Raw genomic sequence first — 17044 nt, 5'->3', positions numbered from 1 at the left:
AAAACACAATGAAAAAGTCAAAGAAACAAAGAAAGGCAGAAAGAAGAAAATAAAAGAGAAAACAAACAAAAGAGAACAGAAAAGAGGAGAAAAGAAAGAGATCAAGAGAAAGACAGAAGGAAAAAAGAAAAAAAAGTGAAAAGAAAGAAAGAAGCGAAAAATAAGAGAGACAGAAAAGAGAAAGGAAAGAGAGAGAGAGAGAGAGAGAGAGAGAGAGAGAGAGAGAAAGAGAGAGAGGAGAGAAAAAAGACTGAAAAAAAAAACAAAAAAGAGAAACAAAAAAAATACAAAAGGTAGAGAAAAGAAAGCGAGAAAAGCAAACCAGAAAATGAGAAAAGAAAACGAAGAGAAAAACAGGATACAAATGGAGAAAAAAGACAGAAAAAAGAAAAGACAAAAACTTAAAAAAATACAAAGAAGATAAAAAGAGATAACGAAGCGAGAAAAGCAATTCGGAGAAGGAGAAAAGAAAAAGAAGAGAAAATAAAGATACAAATGGAGAGAGAAAAGACAAAAGAAACAAGAGGAAACAATACAGAGAAAAGAGAAAGAAACGAAAGATAGACGCAGAAGAGAAAAGCAAGAACACTAAAAAGCAGAAAAAAGGAAACAGAAAAGAGAGCGAGAAAAATGGAGAAAAAAGAAAGACAGAACAGAAAAATTGAACAGAAAAAAAAGAGACAAAAGACAGAAAGAAAAGGCACGAGAGAAAAGAGAGGAAAGAGAAAAGCAAGACAGAAAGGCCGAGAGAAAAAACAGAAAAGAAAGAGAAAAAGAAACGATGCAGAGAAAAGAGATAGAAACCAAAGATAGAGAAGGAAGAGAAGAAAAAAACAAAAAGCAGAAGAAACTCAGAAGAGAAATATAAAAGCAAGAGAAAGAAAAAAAGAAATGAAACCGAAAAAACCGAAAAAATGAAGAAAATAACGAAAGAAGAACAGAAGAATGAAAGATTAGATAGAAAGGCAAAACAGAATGAACAAAACACAATGACAAAAACAAAGAAACGAAACAGAAGAAAGGCAGAAAGTAGAAAATAAAAGAGAAAACAAACAAGAGAGAACAGAAAAGAGGAGAAAAGAAAGCGATCAAGAGAAAGACAGAAGGAAAAGAGAAAACAAAGCGAAAAGAACGAAAGAAGCGAAAAATAAGAGAGACAGAAAAGAGAAAGGAAAGAGAGAGAGAGAGAGAGAGGAGAGAAAAAAGACAGGAAAAAAAAAACAAAAAAGAGAGAAGAGAGAAACTAAAAAAATTACAAAAGGTAGAGAAAACAAAGCGAGAAAAGCAAACCAGAAAAGGAAGAGAAAACGAAGAGAAAAACAGGATAAAAATGGAGAAAAACGACAGAAAAAAAGAGAAAAAGAAACAATACAGAGGAAAGAGAAAGAAACGAAAGATAGTGAGAGAAGAGAAAAGCAAGACAACAAAAAGCAGAAAGGCAGAAAAAAAGAGAAAAACAGAAAGGAGAGCGAGAAAAAAAGATCAAAGAAAGGCAGAAGAGGAGAAAAGAGAACAGAAAAAAGAAACAAAAAAGAGAGAAAAGAAAGAAAAGAGAGAGAGAGAGAGAGAGAGAGAAAAGCAAGAGAGAAAAGAAAGAGAGAAAAGCGAGAGAGAGAAAAAAGAAACGAAAAAAAGAAAGGCAGAAAAGAAGGACAGGAAAAAAGAGAAAGCAAAAGGAAGACCGCAACGAAAGACAGAAAAAAAGAGAAGCGAGAGAGAAGGGAGAAAATTGAGAAAGGACAAGAAATTGAAGAGAGAAACGAGAGAGAAGAACGAAACTGGTCGAAAGGGCGAAAGGCAGAAAAATGAAAAGAAAGCGAGAAAAGAAAGACGGAAGAGAAAAAGACAAAAAGAGGACAAAAGACAGACAGACAGGAAATACTGAAAAGAGAGAGAAGCAAGACAGAAAACAAGAGATAAACGAAAGAGAGAAAAGATAGAAGAGAAATGACTGACAGAAAAAAACTGGAGAAAAGAATGAAAAGAAAAGAGAAAGAAAAACAAGGGAGAAAAGAAAGACAACAGAGAAAACAGCAACAAAGAAAAGATGGGAAGAAAGAAACGAGAAACTAAAAAGTAGCTAAAGAGGAACGAAAGAGGAAAAAGAATGAGAAAAAGAGAGACAGGTAAAAAGAAAAAAAGAAACAAGGAAATGTAGAAAAGAAAAAGACAAAAAATAGAAGACAGAAAAGAAATACAGAAAAAAAAACTAAAGAGAAAGGTGGAGAGAAAAAAGCGAAAGCGAGAAAGGAGACACAGAAAAAAGAAAAACGGAAAGGGAGAAAAGATATAGAGAAAAAGACAAAGAGAGAAAAACGAAAGAGAGAAAAGAGAAAAAAGCAGAAAAAAGGAGGAGAGAAAATAGATAGAGAACAGAAGACAGAAAAGAAAGAGACAATAGAAAAATGAAAAAGACAGATGAAAGAGAGAGGAAAGACAGAAACGAAAGAAAGAAAAGACAGACAAATGAAAAGACAGAAGAGAAAAGAGAGAGAAAATAAAGAGAGAAAAGAAAAAAACGGTAGAAAAAAACAATACAGAGAAAAGAGAAAGAAACGAAAGATAGACGCAGAAGAGAAAAGCAAGAACACTAAAAAGCAGAAAAGCAGAAAAAAGGAAACAGAAAAGAGAGCGAGAAAAAAGGAGAAAAAAGAAAGACAGAACAGAAAAATTGAACAGAAAAAAAGAGACAAAAGACAGAAAGAAAAGGCACGAGAGAAAAGAGAGGAAAGAGAAAAGCAAGACAGAAAGGCCGAGAGAAAAAACAGAAAAGAAAGAGAAAAAGAAACGATGCAGAGAAAAGAGATAGAAACCAAAGATAGAGAAGGAAGAGAAGAAAAAAACAAAAAGCAGAAGAAACTCAGAAGAGAAATATAAAAGCAAGAGAAAGAAAAAAAGAAATGAAACCGAAAAAAGATAGAAAGAGAGAAAGGATAGAAGAGAAATGACTGACAGAAAAAAACTGGAGAAAAGAATGAAAAGAAAAGAGAAAGAAAAACAAGGGAGAAAATAAAGACAACAGAGAAAACAGCAACAAAGAAAAGATGGGAAGAAAGAAACGAGAAACTAAAAAGTAGCTAAAGAGGAACGAAAGAGGAAAAAGAATGAGAAAAAGAGAGACAGGTAAAAAGAAAAAAAGAAACAAGGAAATGTAGAAAAGAAAAAGACAAAAAATAGAAGACAGAAAAGAAATACAGAAAAAAAACTAAAGAGAAAGGTGGAGAGAAAAAAGCGAAAGCGAGAAAGGAGACACAGAAAAAAGAAAAACGGAAAGGGAGAAAAGATATAGAGAAAAAGACAAAGAGAGAAAAAGGAAAGAGAGAAAAGAGAAAAAAGCAGAAAAAAGGAGGAGAGAAAATAGATAGAGAACAGAAGACAGAAAAGAAAGAGACAATAGAAAAATGAAAAAGACAGATGAAAGAGAGAGGAAAGACAGAAACGAAAGAAAGAAAAGACAGACAAATGAAAAGACAGAAGAGAAAAGAGAGAGAAAATAAAGAGAGAAAAGAAAAAAACGGTAGAAAAAAAACAGAAAAGAATAACAGAAAAAAGAGACGAAAGACAGAAAAGAAAGAGAGAAAAGCAAGAGAGGAAAAAAAAGAGAGAAAAGAAAGGCAGGAAAGAAGGACAGAAAAAAAGAGGAAAGAGAAAAAAAGACAAATGAAAGACAGGAATAGCAGACAAGAAATACAGAAAAGCGAGATAAACGAAAGAAAGAAAGAAGAAAACAGACAGACAGAGAAAAGAAAGAAACAGAAGGGAGAAAAAGACAGAAAAGAAAGAAACAGAAGGGAGAAAAAGACAGAAAAGAAAGAGAAAAGCAGTAGAGAAAAGCAAGACAGAAAACTAAAAAGAAGCGGAACAGGAACAAAGAGAAAAAATGAGAAAAAGAAAGACTGATAAAAAGAACAGAAAGAAAGAGAAAAAAGATAGAACAGAAAAGACAGAAAAGAAGGAAAGAAAAGCCAAAGAGAGGGGGAGAAAACAAAAGAGCGAAAAAGGAAATACAGAAAGAAAAAGAAAAACGAGAGAGGAAAGGAAGAGAAAAAAGAACGACACAAAACAGCAACGGAGAAAAGCACGACAGAAAAGAAAGAGAAAAGCAAAAGAGAAAAACAGAAAGGAAAGAAAGCAAGAAACCGACAAAAGAAAGAGAGGAAAAAAGAATGAAAAAGAGTAAAGACAGAGAAACGAAACAAAGAAAAGACAGACAAATGAATAGACAGAAAAGAAAAAGAAAGGAAAGAGAACAGAAAAAAAACGAAACAGAAAAGAAACGCAGAAAAGAAGAACAGAAAAAAAGAGGAGCGAGAGAAAAGAAAGACAAGTGAAAGACAGAAAAGACAGGCAGGAAATACACCAAAGAGAGAGAAAAGCAAGAGATAAACTAAAGAGAGAAAAGAAAGAGAACAGACAGACTGAAGAAAGCAGAAAGGCGAATAGAAAGAGAAAAGAAAGAAACAAGTGAGAAAAGAAAGACAGGAACAAAACTCAGAAAAGAAAGCGAGAAAGGAAAGATGGAAAAGAAAAAACAAAAAATGGAAAATAAAGACAAAAAAGACGGACGTGAAAAACCGAAAAGAGAAGAAAAAGCAAGAAAAGAGATAATCGAAATAAGAGAGTAGACAGACAGACGAAAACAAAAAACCAGTAGAAAGAGAAGACAGAAACAGAAGAGAGAAAAAGACAGAAAAGAGAAAAGCACAAGGGGAAAAAACGGAGAAAAGAACAACAGAAAAAAAGAAAAGCAAAAGAGAAGAAAAACAAAGGAAAAAAGATAGGAGAAACTAAAGAGTAGCGGAAGAGGAACAAAGACAAAACAGAATCAGAAAAAGAAAGACAGATAAAAAGAACAGAAAAGAAAGAGAGAGAGACAGAAAAGAAAAAGACAAAAGAGAGAAACGACAAAAGGAATACAGAAAAGAAAAATACAGCCAAAGGGGGAAAAAGCGACAGAGGAAATACAGAAAGAAAAAGAAAAACGAAAGATAAAAGCAAGAGAAGAAACACAGAAATAAGCAACAAAAACACGACCGAAAACAAAGAGAATAGCAAAAAAGAAAAACAGAAAGGAAAAAAGATTGAAGCAAATAAAGGGAAGCGGAGAACAAAAAGGGGAGCAAAGAGAAAAAAGAATGAGAAAAACAAAAACAGAAAAGAAACAGACAATGAAAGAGAAATAAGACTGAAGAAGAGAATAAAAACAGAGAAACGAAAAGACAAAATACAGACAGGAAATACAGAAAAGAGAAAAAAACAACAGAAAAGAAAGAGGTAAACGAAAGAGAGAAAGAGAGACAAGAAAGAAGGAAGAGTAAAAATACAAAAGACAGAGAAAAGAAAGACAAAAAAGACAGACAGGAAACACAGAATACAGAATGAAAAGCAAGGGATAATCGAAAGAGAGAGAAGAAAGGAGAATAGACAGACAGACGAAAACAACAAAAATCGAATTGAAAGAGAAAAGAAAGAAACATGAGTGAAAAAGACAGAAAGGAAAAACAGAGAAAAGCACGAGAGAAAAGAAAGACAGAAAAAAAAGCAACAGAGGAGAGAACGACTGAAAAGAAAGAGAAACGCAGAAGAGAAGAACGGAAACGAAAAAAGATACAAGAAACTAAAGACTAGCGGAAGAGGAATAAAGAGAAAAAGAATGAGCAAAAGGAAGACAGATAAAAAGAACAGAAAACCAAGAGAGAAAGAGAGAAAACAAAGCTGGAAAGGAAAAAGACAAAAGAGAGAAAAGACAGAAAAGGAATACAGAAATGAAAGAAAGGAAAACGAAAGGGAGGGGAGACGAAAAGAGCGAAAGAGAACAGAAAAACAAAGAAAAAGAAAAACGAAAGACAGAAAAGACACAGAAAAAGAAAGAGAAACGAAATCGCAACAATCTTTGTTGAGAATTTAAAAACGCTACTTAAAATCATGACCAGGTTGCATTTCTATCTAGGTAATTCAATTTTCTTTATCATTTTTTTAACATTTAACTGGACAATTTTCGACTGGACAATTTTCGACAAACTTCGACTTTTACTTTGAGAATCTTTGTTCTGTCAATATCTTTAATGCATCGCACATGTCATTCAAGGTCTGTTTTCGTGTGACAAATTTTTAGACGATGGAATAATATTTAATAAGCAGGTTTTCAGTCATTGACCTATTTTTGACTCCGCAGTTTTCGGTCGTTGACCTTTTTGGCACTGGCAGCTTTTCAGACATTGGCAGCTTTTCGGTCAATGACCTATTTTTGCATCCACGGCTAATCATTCATTGACCTTTACGCCATAGGTGGCTTTTCAGTCATTGACCTATTTTTGCATCCACGGCTAATCAGTCATTGAACTTTACGGCATAGGTAGCCTTTCGGTCGAAGACTATTCTGGCAAAGGCAAGTTTTGGGTCATTGACCCTTGACAAAATGTATGCAAAACAATATGGCGCATGGTGTTCAGTGGCTCTCCGTCGACGTTGAAATAATAGATGCTTAACAGCAAGGGATTTAGCCTAGTGGTTTGCGAACGTTTTTATACCTTGGTCGAACTCAACAGACTCCGGTTCGAATCCACCTCGCAGCGCTCAAAATGCATGCAAAACTCTAGGCCGCATGTTTAAGGGACGCTAAAACATGTGAAGATTAGGAGCTTAAACATGGTGACATAGCATTCGAGTTAAAATTAATATATAGATAGATTTTTTGCTTGACCGTTTTGCCTGTTTCTTCTAGAACATTCTTTGACTTCTCAAGGTACTTTTTCACGCGCTTCTTGGTTTTTGAGCGATTTCAATTGCTCGCACGTCGAAATAAAGTTTGTTGATCAAACAAAACCAATTGTTAGAGAGGTGATTATAAGGCCGTGATAGCTGAGTGGGTAATATATCCGTCATGGTTACGTAATCGGACTCAGGAGGTTTGGATTCGAATCTTACCTTGGGCTGAATTTTTTGCACCCGTAAAAAGAAATTTATCTAGGCCCCGGATTAAATCGCGCCGCCTGTCATTCGAGACCAATTCTTCCGACGTTAGTGGATTTGTTTTTGTTTCTATTTGCATTTTGCGGGCTATATTTTTCAATGTGTAACTATACTTGACGATCAAATTTGTTAACAGGAAATGACGCTATACCTGTATCAGGTGGAATACTGTTGTCTCCGTCATCGTCAAGAAAAAAGAGAGACAGGTAAAAAGAAAAAAAGAAACAAGGAAATGTAGAAAAGAAAAAGACAAAAAATAGAAGACAGAAAAGAAATACAGAAAAAAAACTAAAGAGAAAGGTGGAGAGAAAAAAGCGAAAGCGAGAAAGGAGACACAGAAAAAAGAAAAACGGAAAGGGAGAAAAGATATAGAGAAAAAGACAAAGAGAGAAAAAGGAAAGAGAGAAAAGAGAAAAAAGCAGAAAAAAGGAGGAGAGAAAATAGATAGAGAACAGAAGACAGAAAAGAAAGAGACAATAGAAAAATGAAAAAGACAGATGAAAGAGAGAGGAAAGACAGAAACGAAAGAAAGAAAAGACAGACAAATGAAAAGACAGAAGAGAAAAGAGAGAGAAAATAAAGAGAGAAAAGAAAAAAACGGTAGAAAAAAAACAGAAAAGAATAACAGAAAAAAGAGACGAAAGACAGAAAAGAAAGAGAGAAAAGCAAGAGAGGAAAAAAAAGAGAGAAAAGAAAGGCAGGAAAGAAGGACAGAAAAAAAGAGGAAAGAGAAAAAAAGACAAATGAAAGACAGGAATAGCAGACAAGAAATACAGAAAAGCGAGATAAACGAAAGAGAGAAAAGAAAGAAGAAAACAGACAGACAGAGAAAAGAAAGAAACAGAAGGGAGAAAAAGACAGAAAAGAAAGAAACAGAAGGGAGAAAAAGACAGAAAAGAAAGAGAAAAGCAGTAGAGAAAAGCAAGACAGAAAACTAAAAAGAAGCGGAACAGGAACAAAGAGAAAAAATGAGAAAAAGAAAGACTGATAAAAAGAACAGAAAGAAAGAGAAAAAAGATAGAACAGAAAAGACAGAAAAGAAGGAAAGAAAAGCCAAAGAGAGGGGGAGAAAACAAAAGAGCGAAAAAGGAAATACAGAAAGAAAAAGAAAAACGAGAGAGGAAAGGAAGAGAAAAAAGAACGACACAAAACAGCAACGGAGAAAAGCACGACAGAAAAGAAAGAGAAAAGCAAAAGAGAAAAACAGAAAGGAAAGAAAGCAAGAAACCGACAAAAGAAAGAGAGGAAAAAAGAATGAAAAAGAGTAAAGACAGAGAAACGAAACAAAGAAAAGACAGACAAATGAATAGACAGAAAAGAAAAAGAAAGGAAAGAGAACAGAAAAAAAACGAAACAGAAAAGAAACGCAGAAAAGAAGAACAGAAAAAAAGAGGAGCGAGAGAAAAGAAAGACAAGTGAAAGACAGAAAAGACAGGCAGGAAATACACCAAAGAGAGAGAAAAGCAAGAGATAAACTAAAGAGAGAAAAGAAAGAGAACAGACAGACTGAAGAAAGCAGAAAGGCGAATAGAAAGAGAAAAGAAAGAAACAAGTGAGAAAAGAAAGACAGGAACAAAACTCAGAAAAGAAAGCGAGAAAGGAAAGATGGAAAAGAAAAAACAAAAAATGGAAAATAAAGACAAAAAAGACGGACGTGAAAAACCGAAAAGAGAAGAAAAAGCAAGAAAAGAGATAATCGAAATAAGAGAGTAGACAGACAGACGAAAACAAAAAACCAGTAGAAAGAGAAGACAGAAACAGAAGAGAGAAAAAGACAGAAAAGAGAAAAGCACAAGGGGAAAAAACGGAGAAAAGAACAACAGAAAAAAAGAAAAGCAAAAGAGAAGAAAAACAAAGGAAAAAAGATAGGAGAAACTAAAGAGTAGCGGAAGAGGAACAAAGACAAAACAGAATCAGAAAAAGAAAGACAGATAAAAAGAACAGAAAAGAAAGAGAGAGAGACAGAAAAGAAAAAGACAAAAGAGAGAAACGACAAAAGGAATACAGAAAAGAAAAATACAGCCAAAGGGGGAAAAAGCGACAGAGGAAATACAGAAAGAAAAAGAAAAACGAAAGATAAAAGCAAGAGAAGAAACACAGAAATAAGCAACAAAAACACGACCGAAAACAAAGAGAATAGCAAAAAAGAAAAACAGAAAGGAAAAAAGATTGAAGCAAATAAAGGGAAGCGGAGAACAAAAAGGGGAGCAAAGAGAAAAAAGAATGAGAAAAACAAAAACAGAAAAGAAACAGACAATGAAAGAGAAATAAGACTGAAGAAGAGAATAAAAACAGAGAAACGAAAAGACAAAATACAGACAGGAAATACAGAAAAGAGAAAAAAACAACAGAAAAGAAAGAGGTAAACGAAAGAGAGAAAGAGAGACAAGAAAGAAGGAAGAGTAAAAATACAAAAGACAGAGAAAAGAAAGACAAAAAAGACAGACAGGAAACACAGAATACAGAATGAAAAGCAAGGGATAATCGAAAGAGAGAGAAGAAAGGAGAATAGACAGACAGACGAAAACAACAAAAATCGAATTGAAAGAGAAAAGAAAGAAACATGAGTGAAAAAGACAGAAAGGAAAAACAGAGAAAAGCACGAGAGAAAAGAAAGACAGAAAAAAAAGCAACAGAGGAGAGAACGACTGAAAAGAAAGAGAAACGCAGAAGAGAAGAACGGAAACGAAAAAAGATACAAGAAACTAAAGACTAGCGGAAGAGGAATAAAGAGAAAAAGAATGAGCAAAAGGAAGACAGATAAAAAGAACAGAAAACCAAGAGAGAAAGAGAGAAAACAAAGCTGGAAAGGAAAAAGACAAAAGAGAGAAAAGACAGAAAAGGAATACAGAAATGAAAGAAAGGAAAACGAAAGGGAGGGGAGACGAAAAGAGCGAAAGAGAACAGAAAAACAAAGAAAAAGAAAAACGAAAGACAGAAAAGACACAGAAAAAGAAAGAGAAACGAAATCGCAACAATCTTTGTTGAGAATTTAAAAACGCTACTTAAAATCATGACCAGGTTGCATTTCTATCTAGGTAATTCAATTTTCTTTATCATTTTTTTAACATTTAACTGGACAATTTTCGACTGGACAATTTTCGACAAACTTCGACTTTTACTTTGAGAATCTTTGTTCTGTCAATATCTTTAATGCATCGCACATGTCATTCAAGGTCTGTTTTCGTGTGACAAATTTTTAGACGATGGAATAATATTTAATAAGCAGGTTTTCAGTCATTGACCTATTTTTGACTCCGCAGTTTTCGGTCGTTGACCTTTTTGGCACTGGCAGCTTTTCAGACATTGGCAGCTTTTCGGTCAATGACCTATTTTTGCATCCACGGCTAATCATTCATTGACCTTTACGCCATAGGTGGCTTTTCAGTCATTGACCTATTTTTGCATCCACGGCTAATCAGTCATTGAACTTTACGGCATAGGTAGCCTTTCGGTCGAAGACTATTCTGGCAAAGGCAAGTTTTGGGTCATTGACCCTTGACAAAATGTATGCAAAACAATATGGCGCATGGTGTTCAGTGGCTCTCCGTCGACGTTGAAATAATAGATGCTTAACAGCAAGGGATTTAGCCTAGTGGTTTGCGAACGTTTTTATACCTTGGTCGAACTCAACAGACTCCGGTTCGAATCCACCTCGCAGCGCTCAAAATGCATGCAAAACTCTAGGCCGCATGTTTAAGGGACGCTAAAACATGTGAAGATTAGGAGCTTAAACATGGTGACATAGCATTCGAGTTAAAATTAATATATAGATAGATTTTTTGCTTGACCGTTTTGCCTGTTTCTTCTAGAACATTCTTTGACTTCTCAAGGTACTTTTTCACGCGCTTCTTGGTTTTTGAGCGATTTCAATTGCTCGCACGTCGAAATAAAGTTTGTTGATCAAACAAAACCAATTGTTAGAGAGGTGATTATAAGGCCGTGATAGCTGAGTGGGTAATATATCCGTCATGGTTACGTAATCGGACTCAGGAGGTTTGGATTCGAATCTTACCTTGGGCTGAATTTTTTGCACCCGTAAAAAGAAATTTATCTAGGCCCCGGATTAAATCGCGCCGCCTGTCATTCGAGACCAATTCTTCCGACGTTAGTGGATTTGTTTTTGTTTCTATTTGCATTTTGCGGGCTATATTTTTCAATGTGTAACTATACTTGACGATCAAATTTGTTAACAGGAAATGACGCTATACCTGTATCAGGTGGAATACTGTTGTCTCCGTCATCGTCAACAGGTTCCCCTTCTCACCCCACCAACACCACCTCCAGTTCAGACAACAGTTCCCTCACTTCAGACAACCTCCTGCACTCCAGATCCCACCCTGCTTCCCACGTGCAACCCACCAGCCAACAGATTAGACAGAATGATGAACAGATCAGGTAAAGGCCATGTAGAAAGGATCAATAGCACCAACGGCTATTATTAAGGCGCTCCCCTTTTTTTACAATTCAAAAATTTTGAATTGTATTAGGGCGCTGTCTTTTTGCGACTCAAAGAGGAATATTGGTGGAGGGTTATGAATAGCCGCGAAGCGATATCTGAGGCTATTATTGATATTCTCTTGGTTTTTACAATTCGAAGAATTTGAATTGTATTGGGGCGCTGTCTTTTTTTAAGATCTGTTCACACATTTTCATGCTTTTTGAAGGCAATATGAAGTAGTGATTTTGGTCACGTCGAAACAGGAAATGGAGCGAAAAAGAGAGTGATTTTGCGGCGTAAAATTTTTTCGCTCTAATTTTTAAGTAGAGTGAGAAAACGGTTTTTGAACAAAAATTCGCTTTCTAGCTAGTGGTTTTTTGTTCACGTGCGGCAATTTCACATTGGTTTTTCTATTTTTTTAATTTTTTGGATCGGATTTTTTTTCTAAATGGGTTTCCCAATTCATTCATAGTTCATTCTAGGACTAGTTTCTGTTAGAATCAAATTTCCATTTCTCGCTAGTGGTGTTTTTGTTCCCGCTAGAGGAGTTTTGACATTGATTTTCTGTTTTTTTTTCGTTTTTTATCTGATTTTCTTTAGAAATGGTTTTTCAAATTCTCTCATAGTCCGTAGTCCTTTCTAGGTCTAGTTTTTTAGTCAATGAAAATTCTTTGAATTGTACGTCAGGACTTGTCCAGCTATGTTTTTTTTCTTTCGGTTTAACTTTTGGTCACGTTTTTCGTTTTACATAAGGCAGGATTTTCACGCTTGACTTCTGGTTTACCTCACTCACTGTTTCAACTAAATGATTTTAAAATTCTTTCACGCATTGAGTTACGCAATGTAGTGAATACAGTCAAAGTCAAAAGAGCAAAATCAAAAGAACCGGGATACACCGATAAAGCCCGGTCATTAAGTCATTGTGCTTTAGGTTATCAAAGTTCATTGGAGGAATTGCTAGTTGACATTTATTAAGCTTAATAGCTTTCAGTTTAGAAGCTGAATTAAGTATAGTTTCAGAGTTTAACTGAAACTGCACACCCAATAAGAACACTCTTTGAAACTGAGGAAAAAGTCTATCAATTTTTTTTTATCTCTTCGTGTTTTCTTTTTCTGTTTCAATCACGATGTGCGTCAAGCGTGTCATCTGCGGCTATTTTCCGGCAGTCGGCCGGCTATGTTTTGATTTGGTTGGGTAGAGTGAATTTGATGACAATTCTTTGTCGTGGACATCGGTCCACGACAAATTGGGACCGTTAGTGAAAACATTGTTGAGTTGACTAGGTTTGTGCCCATTGAATCTATCATTAGCGCAGGAGATCTGATTGATACTTCTTCACTGTAATTTGTGATTAAATCCAATCAATTTTGAATTCAATAATTACTTCTATTCTACCACTAACTCAAATCTACATTCCTCGTTATTGGTTTTTTGTTCTCGCTAGCGGCATTTCGGCATTGATTTTCTGTTTTTTTTTGTTTTTTATCTGATTTTTTTGGAATTGATTTTCCTAATTCACTCATAGTCTGTTCTAGGTCTAGTTTTTTGTTTAGTCAATTAAAATTTGGTGATTTGTACGTCAGGTCTTGTCCTGCTATGTTTTTTATTTCGTCGTCAAGATTTTTGTTACGACTATGTGTTGTCACAATCACTTCAAATCTGCGTTTTTTTCATTTGTTCATGCAATTTCAACTGAATTGCGTGCGTGACGTCATTTTTTGCTCTCAGTGGAGCGGGTTTTTTGTTCATTGGCGTGATTCGATTCTTGGTCACACGTGACTTACCTCACTCTCAGAAATGACTTCCTCACTTTGAAATTGACTTCTGTTTACTTTTATTCAAAGAGACTGAAAGTGTGTAACTATAAGCGAAGATTATTTGAGTGCAGCAATCGAGATTTTTACAGATTCCTAATCAAAATATAAGATCTCAGCTCTTATTGAAAATAATAAATTTTTTTTTGGTCGGTCTTTTACTTTTGAGATCTCCTTTTTAAGATCTTCTTTTTACAATTCAATGATTCGATTTCTTGGATGAGATTTTTTAATAATTTCATTCGGAGTTCTTTCTAGGCCTGGTTTTTTTGTTTGACCCAAATTTTTCTTTTTCGCTAGTGGTTTTTGTTCACATGCAACATTTTGACCTTGTTTTTTCTGGGAAATGATTTTCCCAATTCACTCATATTTTATGTTTAGTGAATGAAAGTTTGTTGAATTGTACGTCATGACTTGTCCTGCTATGTTTTTATAATTGGCTTTACCTTTTGGTCACGTTTTTCGTTTTACACAAGGCACTATTTTCACGTTTGAATTCTGACTTTCTTCACTCACTGTTTCAGCTGAATGGATTTATTTTCTTTCACGCATTCAATTAGGCAATTTGATTAATAATATCAAAGGCAAAAGATCAAAATCAAAAGAGATGGGGTAAAGCTTGGTCATTAAGTCATTGAGAGTTGTCATGTGTCATTAAAGTGTTTGCCAGCTGACATTTGTTTTAAACTGATTAGCTTACAGTTTAGAAGCTGAATTACATATAGGTTTAGAATCCAACTGAAACTCGGTGTTCAATCAGAACACTTTTTGGCACTGAAAATTAAAACAGAAAAAATTTGGTTAAAATATCTTTGTAATAGCCGCATTTTTGTCAAGATTTTTGTTACGACCTTATGACGTCACTATCTGCTTTTGGTTCATTCGTTCTTGCAATTTCAACTGAATTGCGTGCGTGACGTCCTTTTTTGCTCTTAGTGGAGCAATTTTTTTGCTCATTCGCACGAGTAAGTTTTTGGTCACACTTGAGTTACCTCACTCTCAAAAATGACTTCCTCGCTTTAAAATGGACTTTTCTTCACTTTTTTTTCAAGGAGATAAAGTCAAGTGAGAGTGTGTCACTCTAAATGACGGTTATATGAGAGCAGATAATAGAAGCGACAACAAATTAAACAGATTCTCAATCAAAATATAATATCTCACCACTTAGAGATTTTCTTGGTATGTTTTTATTTTTTTTTTGAGACTGCAGATCTACGAACCTATTGCGGCTATTTTCTGGCAATCTGTCAGCTGTGTTTCTCTTTTTCTGTTTCAATCCCGATGTGCATCAAGCGTGTCAACTGTGGCTATTTTCCGGCTATCTGCCGGCTGTGTTTATAATTGTGTTGTTTGTTTACGAGTGTATTTAAAACGGAAAGTGTAATGCGTGAAAAGAAAGTGTTTGTCAAACTGCTACAGAGCATTGAGAAGAGAGAAAGGTTCTGTTCCCGTCATAAATTTGAGAGACAGAGGTTTGTAGAGAGAGAGAGAGAGAGAGAGAGAGAGAGAGAGAGAGAGAGAGAGAGAGAGATAGAGAGAGAGAGAAAGAGAGAGAGAGAGAGAGAAAGAGAGAGAGAGAGGGGGGGGGAGGTGGAGTGAATGGGTGAGTGAGTGAGAGTGAATGGGTGAATGAGTGAGTGGGTGAGTGAGTGAGGTTAGAGCAAGTGAGTGAGAGCGTTAGTGTGTGAGATTGTGTGGGAGAGAGAGAAGTCTTTGAGAGCGAGAAAAGTAGGTGCAAAAAATTTTCGCTCTGCGAGTCATTTTTTATAACCACATGCGACATTTTCAAAGCAACTTTAGGATTATTTCAGTTCAATTCCCCCAGTACGTTATTAACTCCCCAGTTACAGAGCACTCGCCATTACATATCAATTATTTTTGTAAAAATGGACATGCGTCTGGGGGTGCAAATAACATGCATCCAATAAGCGGGGGGGGGGGGGGGGGGGGCAGACGTAAAGGATCCCAGTTTAATTTATCTAAACTCCAATGTTCCAGTAACATGTATGTTTTTGCATCGTTTATTAATAGCCGCCCTTATCTTCTCAAACGGCTATTTACAGTTCAAACTGGGCCTTCGAAGTAACTGGATTGTATTGTTGTTCTGTTTTTTCACACATTTCGGCTTTTTCACGTCAGTGAGAAGTCAAGTTTTAATCACGCTGGAGTAGTAGAGGGAGCGCAAATAGAGTAAGCTGATATATGAACAAATTTTCTGTTTCTGAGATCGAATTTTTTCTCTAGTGTGGTAATTTGACGTCTCTTCTGAGTGTTTCTTCTCCTGAGCGGTATCAATATGATACGTGTGATCACGTTTTTCGTTTTACATAAGTCACAATTTTCAGGTTTGACTTCTGACTTAATTCACTCACTGTTTCAAATGGTTGGATTTTAAGTTTTTTCGCACATTAGTTACGCAATGCGGTGAATACCGTCAAAGTCAAAATATCAAAATTAAAAGAGATGGGATAAAGCCCGGTCATTAAGAATTAGGTTATCAAATTTTTTTAGTGTTTGCCAGCTGACAATGGTATTAAATTTATTAGCTTTCAGTTTAGAAGCTGAATTAAGGATAGTTTTAGAATGCAACTGAAAATTGGTCAAATTATCTTCTTTTTCCGTTTCAGTCCCGAATTGCATCAAGCGTGTCAACGGCGGTTATTTTGCGGCTATCTGACGGCTCTTCGTAATTGTGTTGTGTTCGTAATTGTGTTGTGTTTTTACGAATAAATTTAAAACCGAAAGTGAATTGCGTGGAAAAAAAGTGTTTGTCAAATTGATGCAGTGCAGTGAGAAGATAGCGGTTCTGTTCCCGTCAAATTTTTGAGAAAAATAGAGAATTGGCTTCACTTTTTTTTAATAGCCGCGAAGCGATAGAGGCTATTATTGGGGATAACGTGTTTTTTTTTATTTCGTCGTCTCCATCGATGATTCTTGCGTGACCTGACTTCTTGGAATTGAGGTTTTCAATTTCAGTGATTTGTTTTGCTTTGCGATTGTGATTTGTTTTGTTCAGTGATATGTTTTATTTTATAAACATTTACTTATTAAAGGTGAATAGTGTGCATCTAAGTAGTGCCAAACGTGTATGCCCTAATTCTTGAGTATTAGAGTCTTGAGTTTTTTTATTTTGATTCTTAATTTTGAAAAATCTTCTTTACGGCTTTTTTATTATAGAACGTATGTGTCTCAAAAATGACACTCAGAATCTGACCAAAAAATCTAGTGGTCTATTAAAGAACTGGTGGTCAATCTGTCTATCTTGGTTCTCTAGTTGTTTCAATTCATGAAAGGCCATAAGCGTCTATCGCGGCTATTTTCCGCCAATCTGCCGGCTATGTTCAAAATTTTGCGAGTATTTGTTGTCTTTTTAATTTGTTTTACGATTTGTTCTCATTGGTGACTGATCGCACAGGTTGCTAAAATGACTCATTTTAATCGGTGAAATTGTTAAAAATTTTCAAAAGATACCACGTACAGGTTTCACGTTTTTACTGCTCACTGTTGTCTTAAATTTTTTCTTTCATTATTGACAAGTCCCATCTATTGCCAACGATTCTTTGAATTAATCGGTTCGGTTAATATTTCTTTGACTTATACGCTGTACTGTTTCCAAAAAACAGAATTTTGAAATTGCCCTTTTTTCTTGTGTAACTCATTAGTGTGTCTCATTAATGACTCATTTAAGATTCATTGTTGGCTAATAGGAAACTGATGAAAAAACTTTAGACTTCTAAAGTAGTATTGTTTGCTGTAGTTTTGGCTGGTAGTTGATTGGTTTTACTTTGAAAGATAATCTGATTTTTGCCAATTTCT

General features: G+C 35.1%; 2 protein-coding genes across 5 annotated transcripts in view; both read left to right on the top strand.

Annotated features, from left to right (window-relative positions):
* LOC142345890 (uncharacterized) overlaps window positions 1-17044 on the top strand; it is a 268945-nt gene that overhangs the window by 188281 nt on the left and 63620 nt on the right. For all 4 annotated transcript variants that reach the window (XR_012759361.1, XR_012759362.1, XR_012759360.1 and 1 more), the window contains exon 14: window positions 11169-11370. Coding sequence is in view for 1 of the 4 variants with exons in the window: in XM_075398324.1 (XP_075254439.1) it covers window positions 11169-11370 (202 nt within the window). In the remaining 3 variants the exon portion in view is untranslated. The remainder of the gene's footprint in view (window positions 1-11168; window positions 11371-17044) is intronic.
* On the top strand, window positions 8087-10537 carry LOC142345908 (uncharacterized). Its single transcript, XM_075398357.1, has 3 exons — window positions 8087-8379; window positions 9771-9865; window positions 10513-10537. Exons 1-3 carry the CDS (start codon window positions 8227-8229, stop codon window positions 10535-10537), a joined length of 273 nt encoding a protein of 90 aa, XP_075254472.1. The 5' UTR covers window positions 8087-8226.

The sequence above is a fragment of the Convolutriloba macropyga genome, chromosome 9, assembly GCF_964194025.1.
Source record: "Convolutriloba macropyga chromosome 9, txConMacr16.3, whole genome shotgun sequence".
Classification (NCBI taxonomy): domain Eukaryota; kingdom Metazoa; phylum Xenacoelomorpha; order Acoela; family Convolutidae; genus Convolutriloba; species Convolutriloba macropyga.
Note: the sequence above shows the minus strand (reverse complement) of the source record. Positions and strands in the feature narration are given on the sequence as shown.